Below are 13,446 nucleotides of genomic sequence, written 5' to 3'. Positions count from 1 at the left end.
AAGCTGAGGTCATGAGTCCTAAGTCTCCCACCTGCTGCACTGACATCATTTCCAGAACTCCAACCTGAAAGGTGGTACACCCAGCTTATTCTGCTTGCAAGCTCCCACGGGGCTCCCCGGCTGGGGAGAAGAGGCAAATAAATCCCTTCTTCTCCAGGGAGCTAGCTCAGTCCTTCTCCCTCCCAGCCCCCATCTCTCAGGGTGAGGTTAGACTCTGCTGTGGATACAATTTTGGAGGATTCCCATGCCTTTTCCACAATTTGGGACTGTATGGTTCCAGATGAGATCTGTGCTACCAGCTCCCAGTCGAAGCTGTGGATGCTTTTAGTGCATGCCTGACATGCTTCTTAGAAGCTTTTTGGGAACCCCATGACGTCTCAGTCATGTTAGTTGTGTCTTTAGTCATCAGCTCCAAACAGTGGCTCTGATAAGATGGCCACCTGTCCAACAGGAAATGGACCCCAAACACTTCTCATTCCTATATACCACAAACCACTGGACAACTGTAAATACTTGTGGGTCATTACCATTCTAGGCTACTGTTGAACCAGTGATCTCAAATTGACTACTTTGTGTTCCATTTTCTTCCCTCTAATTCATGCCGTTCTTTAAATGCTATGTTAAGAATGCAAAGTTACAAAAATGATCTCCTTTCCTGCCTCACCTTAAGATGCCTTTTTTGGTTGTTCTATTAGAAAAGAATGCAAAACGCACAGCATTCAACAGACTTCCTTTGCAAAGAACAAGTAATACAAACAATAGCCTTATATAATGGATAGATTGCTTTTTCCTTTATCCTGTATGAATCTTCCTAATTGATTTCCCAAAAAGTCAAATAAGAGGCCAAGCTACATCCTGTGGTTCTAACCTCTACATAAATTGCCACCAAAAGCAATGGAAGATTTTCCAGAGAAAAAGCAGAAGAATAAGCCCCATTGTTCTGTAGCTGACTTAATTCTCCTCTGTGTTATGTCATACAAATACCTACAGCTTGCAGTTTTACAATGTACAGAAAAATGGAAATGTTCACAGAAAAGAAATTCAGATGTTTGGGAAGCAATATAAGAGAAATATCAGAGAAATGACTTAGGTCAGAACAGCTCATACAGGGAAGTATTTTTTTTTTAATACATTGAACAGATTAAAGAAGAAAGTAATATTTTAATAGGGTAGTGAAAATATAGCAGATTGACAGTGACAGCAGAAAAAGAACAGGAATACAGATATTTTCAGAGGATTAAAATGGTACCATGTACCCTCACACCAGGCAAGCTTTTATGAGAGGTCTCTAGACATATCTCTTGTATCGAGTAGATGGTTTTCCTTGGAGCTGTCAAAAATGCTTTGTGGGGCTTCCCTGGTGGCGCAGTGGCTGAGAGTCCGCCTGCCGATGAAGGGGACACGGGTTTGTGCCCCGGTCCGGGATGATCCCACATGCCGTGGAGCGGCTGGGCCCGTGAGCCATGGCCGCTGAGCCTGCGCATCCAGAGCCTGTGCTCCGCAACGGGAGAGGCCACAACAGTGAGAGGCCTGCGTACCGCAAAAAAAAAAAAAAATTGCTTTGTGGTTCTCTACATTAATTCATGTTGAATATTTTCCATGGTTGGTCGGACTTGGACTTAAAATAGATATGAGAAAGTTCTTCAGGTTTACTGTCAGTAACATTATTAACTTCAGAGCCAGCTGGATGATGGCATGGCATATGACCAATCCAAATTTAAAGGTAACCTTGTCTGAATCCTCCTGGTCCATCAAATATAAATAATAAAGTGAAGGTGCAGGAATAGAATTGCAAGGAACAGTGGGAGAAGCAGTCGTCAGAAAGAAAAACAAACACAAGAAAAAAAAATCTGTGACGTCACTCAGAAATGATGCTAATAATTGTGAGTTCTCACCCTACGGCCTCCACACACATGGGATTACTTGTGCTTCACAATCAGCCCCTGGAATCAGTAACCCTTCATGCCCCAATCATGTGATTTCCCAAAGGAAAACAATAGCCATATGTACCTTTAGCTGCAGCCTGCTCACCTTTTTATATGTTACTCCATTTTACTGTACTCTACCACTTGCCTCAGCGAGGAAAACAAACTTATGCCTTCATGGGCAATTGGAGATGTACTCAATTTCTTAGGTAACTGGGGAGAGAGGACGGGAATCAATCTCTAAGGATAATTATCCTTCTTACCCATCCAGTTTACTTTAAAGAAGTCTTCTGAAATGAGCTAATATATGTAAAACATCTGGCAAGGAGCCTAGTACATAATAAGTACTCTGTAATTATTAATCCCCTCTTTCTTACCTACCTTACTAAACTATGTACATTCCAACAGTCCCCAAGGTACCTTCTCTGCAACATCAAACAGGTGGCTGAGGTTGACAGACCAGAGCTGATCCCTGTCCTCGATAAATTTCTTATCCTTTAATACTAGTAATAGAGATAAAGCACTACTTAAAAAGGAAATGTCAGTCAATACATGCTATGTTTTCACTACATTTGAACCTTTTCACTGTAGGAACACAGCTGTTATGTTACATAAAGACTGTGTCCTAATGTTGATAACACTGATCACTGTTTTTTTGTGGCTAAAGCATAAACCCTAAGGATCTGCTTACTTAATATAATGGCCCATGTCTATTTAGGGGTGCTCCCAGACTTTTTAAGTGTGCAAAGAAGATAAATATGTTTTAAGTCAATCTGAGTTAGATTTTTGACTCATTAAAAATATTCTCCTTGGACCCAGATTGGGAGGTGACATCTGAAATTAAATTAAGTTGAGGACTTGCTAGGCATTCTCAGGGACTCAAGTAACACTGCAAACAATTCGTTTCAAGCAAAGTGGACACTCAGCTTCAGCTACAAGATTACTCTTCCGCAACAGATGGTTTCCACACCTGAACTGTGACACCACTTTTCTTTGCTGAGAACTTCGGCCTTGGTGCCACAAAGTAAGATGTCGAGGCTGATTCTTGCTTTGGAGAGGTGGGAATGGCCACGGGCACTGGGGAGGCGCTTACTGGTGAGGTGGCCTCAGCAAAGAAGGAAGGCTGAGAGCTATAGGCTGGCACTGAGTACACAGACGAGGCCTGCACATTAGTGGGCGAGCCAGCATTCACTGGCCGAGGAGGAATAGCTTGCTTCATGGCTGGCAGTGAACTGACCTTGACTGATGACTTTGCAGGGAGGCCATCCTTTGCATCTGGAGGTTGGAAAGTAAACAAGGATGCATTTAACTGATAAGGTTGGTGCTTCATGACATCCAAAGCATTAAGGGGTTTCTTGCCCTTTTTCTTGCTTGTTTTGGAGGCCTGTGGGGCTGATGGCTGGGACTTGACAGCAGCCAGTGGGTAGGAGGGGGAGTGGATGGGATTGTAGGCCACAGGAGGAGGTGCTCGGACATTGGAGGAGTACTTCCAGCCGGCCGGGAGAGATGGAGTGGGAGACTGAGCACGGGCAGCATGGGCCTGCACGGTGTCTGAATCTACCACGTACTTTTTCATCCTCGACTGCCTTTTAGCAAAGAGCTGGGCTCCTTTCCCACTCATTCCTGGAAGCTCATTGGATGGTCCCATTGCGCCAGTATGAGCAGTGTTTACCATTGGTGTGGGAGCTGATGGTTTGGGAGTGTAGTTCAGACTGGCTACCGATGCTTGTGGTCCTTTGAAGGGACCAGCCAGGCTCAGAGCACTAGCAGGCCGGGCAGTAGGGTAAGAAGGCTGCGCTATTTTGATGGAGGAAACAACGGTGCCATGTGATGGGTTGGATGTGGGGAAGGCAGGAGGTTGGGCTGGAGCCACTCCTGGCGACCAGACTGGAGAAACTGGAGTTACTGGTTGGGAGGATGAGGACTTGACAGAAGGCTTTGGAGCGACAGGAGGTGGGGTCTTTTGTTTTGCAGTGGGGCTTTGCATGAAATTACAAGCCTCTGCTCCTAAACTGAGGTAGTCTTCTTCTGGTCCGGAATCTCCTCCTGCCCCAGTGCCCTTTTTGCCTTCCGAATTTTGAAGAAGTGACAAGAGTTCAGGATTTGGGCTTACTTTGGGCTCTTTAAAAGTGAACATGGGTTTTGTCGTGCTTCTCCTTTTGGCCTCCTGCAATATTCCTGTTCTTTTTGCTGGCACCGCGATCCTTTCATCCCGGGAAGCTATTTGTTCAGATGAATCGTAAAAGGCTGGCTGGGACCATGGGCCAGGCTGGGGCCACGGAGGGAGCTGTGCTGGGCCAGCTGTCGGACTTGACACTGCTCTGGAAAAGGTTTCAGGTGGGGGTGTGACTGCAGAATAAGGTGGAGGCGCAGGAAAGTCAGCAATGGGACTGGTCATGTTTCGCGTTGGAGAGAAGGGGGTTGCTGGCTGGTTCACGGACCCCGGGAAGGGTTTGGCCGTTCTATTCATAGGGATCATCCTCTGAGCCTCTGCTGTCTCGGACAAGCCAGTGAAGCCATTCTGTTGGGGCACATGGCCAAGGCCACGGCTCACCTCGATGTAGCTTTTGCTCGCAGATCTCTGCACTCTCACCGATTCTTCTTCCTTCCTATGGTAAGATATCATGGTTCTCAGGCCATCCATCTGGGCAGCATCTGGTTCTCTGCTTGGCATTCCACTCACCCTCTCCTCCTCTTTTTGGGCTGTGATCTGATCCATTCTCTCCCTCCTCTTAGCAAACATGAGGGCCCCCTTGCCTGTGGTGTCTGGCAACATCTCCATCTTGTCCCCTCTGCTCAGTTTCTTTTCAATGTCCACTAGTCCAGAATCCCAGTCAAAGTTCACAACTTGTGTGTTGTCGTCAGTGTCAGACAACAACTCTTCCTCCACCTCGGATTCGCTTGCACCCAGAAATGCTACTTCACATGTATCCTCTTTGTCGCCTTCTTCCTCCTCCTCCTCTGCCTCTCGATCAAGTTCACCAGTCCCGTAACTGACTAGGGTGTATTTCCTGGCCCTCCGACGGCGCTTCTTAAACATCAACACCCCCTTGGAGTTGGGGTTGGGGGCATCTGTCAGAAGGAGCGCAATGCTTTTGCATTTAGATTTTGCTTCTTTCACCTGCTTTTCTGATTGGCTTTCACTCCTCCTGAGCCCTAGGGAAAATACAAAAATTATACTGAGTTGGCGAGTTCAAGGAAGACTCCATGGCAACCCAGAAATCAACTCTCCTGGGGGAAAATGAATGCAGAAAAAACATGTTTACAGTTGGGTACTGAATTTTGAAACAATCCAACTCATTTCTCTTTCTTATTTCTTTCAAAATATATACTTCTGTAATGATATACATGATGGTATAATACAGATATAATTTGTATATATATAATATGCCATTTCATTTTTTCCTGTGAATACATTTTATATATGTTGGTTAGAATATATGTTTCATAATTTGTTTCTGTATGGCTCCTTACACTTTAACAATAAACACTGGAAAATAAATGTCAGTTAGTCGGATGTAATTAAAATTACAAAGGAAAGAATTTAAGGACATAATATTTTCTGAAAACAAGTTAGGACATACCTTGCATTTCCATATTTAAAAAATAAAATGTTGATATAAAACATTTCCAAGCATTTTTAAAAAGTGGGAGGGGGAAACAAGAAAATATTGTTTACCTAAATGTTTCAATGTAATAAGTTTAAATATTTAAGTTTTCTGTTTCTTTTTTTTTACTTTGTCATTCTCCCAAAGTCTTTGCATTCACAGCTGCTAAATTAATATAAAGTCAAAAAACTGAATGAATAATAATTGAAGGTACCGAATCAATAATTAATAATAATTCAGAATACAAGATTATTGTGAATACATTTAAGAAATTTTAGCTACAAAGTTGTCTAGATAAATTTGTTTGTAAATTATTACCATCTTGGAAATATAATACTACTTTAGTTGCAGCAAGAATAAGTGTAAATCTTGGGGAAATTTTTAAATTATATTACTAGTGACTCTTATAACTGTGGGTGAAAACTGATGCGGAAATTAAGTCATGTAAAATGAGAACTTGACAGTTTTAAAATAACAAAAAGCTATATTTCAATTTTTAATTTTATTATTATTGTTATAAAAAATAAATTGGTGGCAAATTAATTTATAGTACCAGCTAATTATAATCATGTGTTCCATGATAAATGAGCATGGTTCACAAATAATTTTTGAGTTCCTCAAAATAGTTAAATGGAAATTTCAGAAAATCTTTCTGAATATTTTTTTAATTGGAAATCAGCTCTATTTTTCACTGGAAAAAATCAGACTTAATGGTTACTTTTTCAAAAATAAAATAGAATCAGAATAGTTTTATAACAAAATTACAGATATTCACTGGTAATCAAATTTTATTTAGAGAATATAGTAAAAAGTGTGGTCATTCCTAAATGTAATTCCTTTTTTGACTAGTGTTATACAACTTACTATTAAATTGACAGTCACAGTTGTTGCTAACTTCACTGCCAACATGTAAAATATGTGTGAGTGCTGCCTTAATGCACTTGTTTAATATGCTATAAATGTGAAGATGCATACAGATGCTTAAAGTATAAAGAATGATTAACATCACTTGCCAATTCAACTACAAATGGTTATGCTAAAAATACGCTTTAAAAGGAATAACAATAGTTAGGAGACTTAATATACTTTGAATAACCAAGATCATTACTTTTGTGTATCATTCATACATTCAAGTGCCTTTGACAGTCAGTTTTTACCTCTTCAAATGAAATTCCAAATTTGTTTCTAAAAAGCACATGAAAGAAAATAGCAAAAATCATAAAACCTAACTGCCATTCTTATCTTCATTCTCCAATCTGTAATCGCTCCCCTGGGTAAAACAAAACACTGTAAAAAACCTTGACTTTAAAATATATTTTGTGTTGGGGGACATTTAAATGCCTCCACATGGCCCTGGGGATTGACTTTTGTGTCTAGAAGGTAGATGAAACGCTTTGCGGTCTAGTGAAGACTTACAAAACGGAGAGGATCATGTAACTGCTTAGTATTCCACATGTCCTTGTCCGTCAAACTCACTTCTGCAAGCATCATCATGCTGCACAATGATTTTTTTTCAAAACGAGGATCTGCTTTTAATATCAGTGGTGGAGACTATATTTTAAAGACACCTCTCAGCAGCAGACTCAACAGTTTTTGACAGTTAAACTCAGCATCCACATGACTTCAGATACCCTCAGATGCTATTTTAACATGAAATATCACAATATTCTGAGACAAATCAAAAAGGCACATTAACAGTATTATTTTCTTTAACAGTTCCTGTGTCTTTGGGAATAAAACAAAATGCATTAAAAACATTTAAATCTACTACAAAGTTCAAACTTATTACTTCCAGTTCAGAAATTGGTATTTTCCACAATTTCATGTTTGTTATTTTGTGCATTAATAAATTAAAAAAAAAAAAGCCAATGAGAGACGTAAGAAAATCTTACCAAAAAAAAGAAAAAGAAATTCACGCAGGCAAAGCAGGAGCAAAATACCCCATCTCCCAAGCCCCTTCCAACAGCCCAGCAGTGGCCCCCAGGGCAGGACTTACGTGCGTGGCGTGCTCTGTGCTTGTGAGGTCTGCTGTGATCCCTTTCTGAGCGTGGATCTTCTCCCTGCTCTGTGCCTTCTGATGAGACTGCAAAGGATACCAGAGAAGGAGGTGCTTCTGACTGCCCTCCTTCCACTGGAGAATCCACACACCCCTTTCCTGCCTGAAGCCTGCTCCCTTCCGTCTTCTGCCTATCAGAGCAGTCGAAGATCACTTCCACTCGGGGCAGCCCGGTGTCTCCTGCTTCACTTCCCTGGATCACTCTCAACTCTTGGCCACTGGAGATCTGGATTATCTTGCTGGACCTCAGACAAGACTCCCCTTTCTCATTAGTGGGGACAGAATTTATGTGGACGATCCCATCATGCTGTAAATTAGGATCTTGGTCAGGAGGCTTAGATTTTTCAGTTCCCAGGAGAGCCACTACAGGGGCACTAGTGCGCTTGTGTCTCTCTTGTGAAAGGGACAGTTGTAGCTCAACCACGGTGCCTGGCTGCCCCGCTTCTGCCTTCTCCCTTAAGATAACCTCTTCTGGTAAGCGTCCACTTTTAGAGTCATACGTGTGAGGAGCCAGGCCTGTTTCTTCTTTTATGCTCCCAGAAAAACCAGCACCACTTGCTTGGTCCTCAGCTAGGGGAGCTCCACTCTTGACCTGGGCAATGTAGAACTCCCTGTACTGGCTCTTTGTGGCTGGTCGAATCTGTAGGGTGGTACTTTCCACGTACCCTTCATGGATGAGACGCTCGTGGTTTTTGTTTTCAGTTTCAGAGTTCAAAGTCTCACTTATTCCACTGGATGGTCTGCACACAGAAAAATCAGTCCAGACAGTTAAATCAGAGTGTGTTACACCTGCCAAAGAACTTCCTGACACTTTTATGATGTCTAATACAGGATACAATAAAAATATTTCCTCTTAAATGTCAACTGCAACATATTTGAAAACAGAAATTGGCAACATGTTTATATTATTATTTAAAGATCTTCCAAATAAACTTGTCTTTTAAAGCAAAGCAAAAATGCTCACAAAAGGTTATGAAACGGAAATCCATCCTAAATTCAGCTTTTATTTTTTTCAAAGCACAAGTTATAGCTACATGGATGCCCTTCATCTATAATTATTGGGGTGTTTTCAAATAACCATGCTTGTTATAATATGACAAAGCATTTTAATGTCTTATTGACTAAGTTTAGGTCTGGACATTATAAAGTCTCATAAACATATTCAGCAGCTTCAGAGCAATATTAATATACAGATAACTCAAGTAATTCTTTTAGAGGCTGTGCTTTCTTGAAAGGAATGAAATAGAAGCTGTTTTTTTAAGCTCCAATGAGCATGTGTTTTGTAATAAGTGGACCCCAGCCCAGTACTCTTGTGTAAAGAGAAATCCTTTCCATGCTGCAATGAATCATTGAGTCATGGAGTATTTATAATCTGAGATGTCTCCCCTTCTCTACTTGAACTTGCTCTCTTGGAGCATTTTCCTTATAGGATCTCTGAAGTCAAACTGTTCCTTAATCTCTCAGCTAAGGAGCCCACAGCTGTTCACCACAGCCCTTTGATTTTGACCTTTACCATTCCCAGATAGTTTTGCAAATTTGGGTTTGCAAGAAGCAGTGTCAGTTAAGGGTTAAACAACTTCTTGCTAAAACTCTAATTTAAACTCTAGCTGCTTTTAGAAGAGAAGCATCATTCACAGAACAGCTGTAGGAGATGCCTTCATTTCTTACATTTGTAAGTTTTTTAAAGAAGCAGCAGCGCCTATCTTGGCCCCTTTCTTCTTCCCACAAAATGTACCCTAACTAACGCAGGGTCATCAATTGAAGGGAGTGAGCCCCTACTTCTATTCTACTCAAGGGAATTTACCTTTGAATTTAAAATTTAAATTTAAAATTTAAGACTAATATTCAAAATAATTACTCCTAACTTTGCTTTTGACTGCATTTAGCAAAACAAAAATAAACAAAACACAAACTAACAGTCAAATGAAATGCAGCTTTCTCTATGCAAATAATCTGTAAAGCTTCCTGGTAATACCAAAAAAAAATTATAATATAGTATTTTTTAAACATGTTGAAAGCAAATTAGATCTTCCTTTTATAGGAAATGATGAATACACTGTATGCAACTGAATTTGAGGGTACCAAAAGGCCAGAGAGTTTTAATTTAGGAAGGCCTTGAGATGGAAGTAGATTAAATCACTTTGAATTATGTTAGCAATCAGTTATGAAGCTGAGAAGAGAAAAGTTTGAATTCGTTCCAGCCTTACACACTGTAATACAGGCAAATGGGTCAGATAGATGATAACATTTATTGGTAGCCAAGGTAAAATGGATAGCTGTACATGAATAAAAATCATAAAAGAACTAGAGGTTAAAGCTTTATACCTTAACATGCTCATTTCCATTCAGGGCACATAGGTACTCAATTCCACAATTTATGTGTCATAATTATATGGGTATATATATATAATCATTTAAATGAAATTTACCGTAATAGAGACAATGTTAAAGGAGGATTTTTTTAAGGTAGTCTGACCCAGCTATCTCTGGGCAATAGTCCAGGAAAAGTAAATCGCTTGTCCTCTAGGGATAGACAACAGTTACATGAGTGAGAGAAATATTTAATTCCAGGAAACAATGTTCAGTTACCCAGATTGGTAGTGGTGGTGGTGGTGGTGGTGGTGGTGATCATGATGATGATGATGATGATTACCTTTGGGCTGATTTTAATTTGAGATTCCATTTTGAATCTCGTCAATTATTTATTTATTTTTTAAAAGGAAAAATAATAATAATCATGATTCCAGTTCTTAAAAGTAGCAGAGAACGAGTCTATTTATTTCTGAAAGTAAATAGGTACCTAAGACTCAACTTTAAACCATCAAGGACTTTCCCAATGGTAGTCAATCATAATCAAAACAAAAACTAGTAGGGGATGTCTCAGACTACAAGTGTGTTCTGAAGAGACTGGCCTCATTAAATCAGCAAAGACACTACAAGGGAATAAGTTAGAAAAGGTTTTTCTCCCATTTTGGATGTGATTGAACACTTCAGATACCTCAGAGATTGATGCATAATAATGGCCAACCCTGTGACTACACTTGGCAACATTACTGTTAGATCCCTTTTAAAAGCAAATGTCAGCTTTATAAATAAGTAGGATCCCAGGGGCTTAAACACTGGGCTTGAAGGGTAAATATTTAGATGGGAGATTCTGAGACAAATGCTAGATTTCTTTTATTTTCACAAAATTTTGGCCAAAGTGAGTTCACATTTGTATAGAAATGGAATCATATTGAATGATTATCAGAGGGGTAATGCTGTACGTAGTCTTTCTGCAGAGTTAAGGCAAAACCTAGAAGATTTTGAAATTCTTTGTGAAAAGTCCTTCTCTTGTCTTTCTGAAGGCTGCTCTTTAGGAAGCCAGAGTGTTCCTTTGTGGATTCATTATAATGCCATGGTCAGGGCCTCATTTGCAAAGTTAATGTGGACTATACTGCTATTTGCACATGGTAAAAATGTTGATGCTATAGTTTTTTGTGATTACCCTCATTGTTTTCTTTTGTTTTTATGTTTAAAGTTTACTTCTGCATTTTTAAGCAATTAGGTGAGGAGGGTAATTTGGAGAGATCAAATTGACAAGTGATTTGCATTGATAGTCCAAAAACTAACCATCAGCTTTTGCCCATATCCAAATACTGGTTTTTCTGGCAAACAGAAATTGGACTGCTTTTAAGGGTTTCTTGGTTCTTTTCCTTCTCCTAGGCATCCTCTTTCTATTCAAATAAATATTATACAGTATAACATTGTGACATTTAAACATTTTAAATTAATCTAGGAATCTAGGAATTTTAATTTAGTGATCCTGACCCACCAAAACATCTTGACCTAGAAGTATTATGTTCAATATACTGAGCTTCCTAAGGAAGTAGTCTAAAATACCTAAGATTTTCAACAGAGTTCTTGAAACAAAATCTTCAAGTTAATTCTCAATTAACCAGAAAATTCAGTTGATTAGAATTGCCATTTTTCAAACACTATGATTTTTCTGTTTAACTATACTGACCTACGGAGCACCCTCATTTCCCCACAAATAACAGTTTATATGGTAGTAGGAGCTATAGCTTTCCCATGTAGCTTCGGGAGAAAATATACATTCCAACGAATCTTCTTACCTTTTGACGAGCATTTGGAGAGAGTCTGTTATGCTCTCCATGAGCTTGACGACTTCTGGGTGGGTGAGGTCTGCACAAGGACTGCCATTGATAGAAACCACTTCATCCCCCTCACAGAGCCCAGACCCGGAGGCTTTGCTCTGGCTTCGGATCTGAGTGGGGTGAAAAAGGAGGCAACAGTTAGAATTATATAACATAAAAAAACGCGCCACTATCTCTGAGAAATTTCTACTTGGGAGAGGTAAATAGATCTTCAGACTGTAAAAGCAGCCCTGAGTTTTAATTTACCTGTTAACCTATAAGACCATCTTAAACACTTTTCACCCGTTAACGCACAATTTATTATACACCATAATGTCAACATTTAATTCATAGCATTTTAAGTAAACAGAAAAAAAGGAAATCAAATCTATGGTGAAGGAACTAGAAAAACAGAAGTAAAGAATAGTGAAGAATGGAGGAAGACAGATGTTTAAACTGATTATACGTTAAAAATAATTATTTCACACTGTGAAGCTTGATCCAATCAGAAAGTGGCTTCTCCCATTAAAATAAAATTTAAAAGCCCTTCTCATTGCCAGGGTGGATGGAACACCAAATGTAAGAAGGACAGGTAGGGCAGGACAATCAATTTAAGGAGATAGCTGTACAGCTCAATGAACTGACGAAAGCCATCCCGGTAAAATGGGGAAATTAGGCAGCAGGATATTAAGAATTACATCAGAGGGAGAAATCCTTCATTGAAATCAACTATTCAGGACTTGATAATAAGCAAACTTTAGCAAAAAAGAAAGAAAAAAAAGGGATTATTTTGCAAAAAAACAGAAACAGCCCTGCTATAAGGATTGCATCATATTCCAGCACAGATTCAGTGGGACAAGAAATGACTAAAAACCTAGAAGAGAACCTTCAGATCCTGGAAGAAGAGAAATTCAGAGGAGTAGAATAGCAACAGAGCTCCTACCAGTCCTTAGTGAAGAATAACATTCAGTTATTCCTGGAGGTTTACATTCTGTATAATTATGATTATGGTAAAATGCTGTGCTGGTTATTATCCGTCTGCCCTTCCAGGCCCATCCTCTACCCTCCCTGGCGCCTCTTTATGGCAGTGGGAGGATTGGCCTGTAGAGACTGCAGTGACCAAGTTCCCTTGCCTGCCAACTCCTGGTTGGATTTGGTCAACGGGAAGCCCCAGTAAGAGATCTAAGAGCAAGGGAAATGAGAGGTCAGGGAGGTGTTCTCCCTGCAAGACCTGCTGGGCCAGGATTTGGCAATGGCTTTGCTCCTTGATCTAGACAGTTAGAGCTCTTGTCCGTCTGTCCCTCTATCGTGCCTTAACTCTTGTTATATTCCAATAACACACACCATCTCTTTGCATCTTCAGGCCTAAGGGTAATAATAGCTTCCTGCTCTTGATCTCTGGGTGCTTCATTATCATTTGTTGGTTCACTTGAGCCTGCCTTTAGTCCCTGCATTACATTATCTTTAATTACTCCTTTGAGCAGGCCACCTATTTCCTGCTAGGACCCTAAATGATACTAATGTGTTTAGATTTCATTTTATAACGTGAATTTAATAGTTCTCAATGAACCATGTATCATGATCATACAATCTCAAATTTAAGAATACTTTAAGATAATCTTATATACATTTTCTACCAAGGGGAATCCCTGTTTGACTATTAAAATTAAGATTCTGAGTCCAAAGAGGCCAAAACCAGGTAAGCAGTGCTTCTTGAAGAA

General features: G+C 39.9%; 1 protein-coding gene across 1 annotated transcript in view; it reads right to left on the bottom strand.

Moving 5' to 3' along the window:
* SYNPO2 (synaptopodin 2) overlaps nucleotides 1-13,446 on the bottom strand; it is a 169,341-nt gene that overhangs the window by 25,153 nt on the left and 130,742 nt on the right. The window contains exons 2-4 of the mRNA XM_027103606.1: nucleotides 11,705-11,856; nucleotides 7,530-8,329; nucleotides 2,896-5,081 (exon numbers count right to left, since the gene is read on the bottom strand). Of these exons, the coding sequence (XP_026959407.1) occupies nucleotides 2,896-5,081; nucleotides 7,530-8,329; nucleotides 11,705-11,856 (3,138 nt within the window). The remainder of the gene's footprint in view (nucleotides 1-2,895; nucleotides 5,082-7,529; nucleotides 8,330-11,704; nucleotides 11,857-13,446) is intronic.

This window comes from Aethalodelphis obliquidens, unplaced genomic scaffold (genome assembly GCF_003676395.1).
Source record: "Aethalodelphis obliquidens isolate GAN/ISIS:26980383/991018 unplaced genomic scaffold, ASM367639v1 scaffold6, whole genome shotgun sequence".
Lineage (NCBI taxonomy): Eukaryota > Metazoa > Chordata > Mammalia > Artiodactyla > Delphinidae > Aethalodelphis > Aethalodelphis obliquidens.
This window is presented reverse-complemented; position numbering and strand designations above follow the sequence as displayed.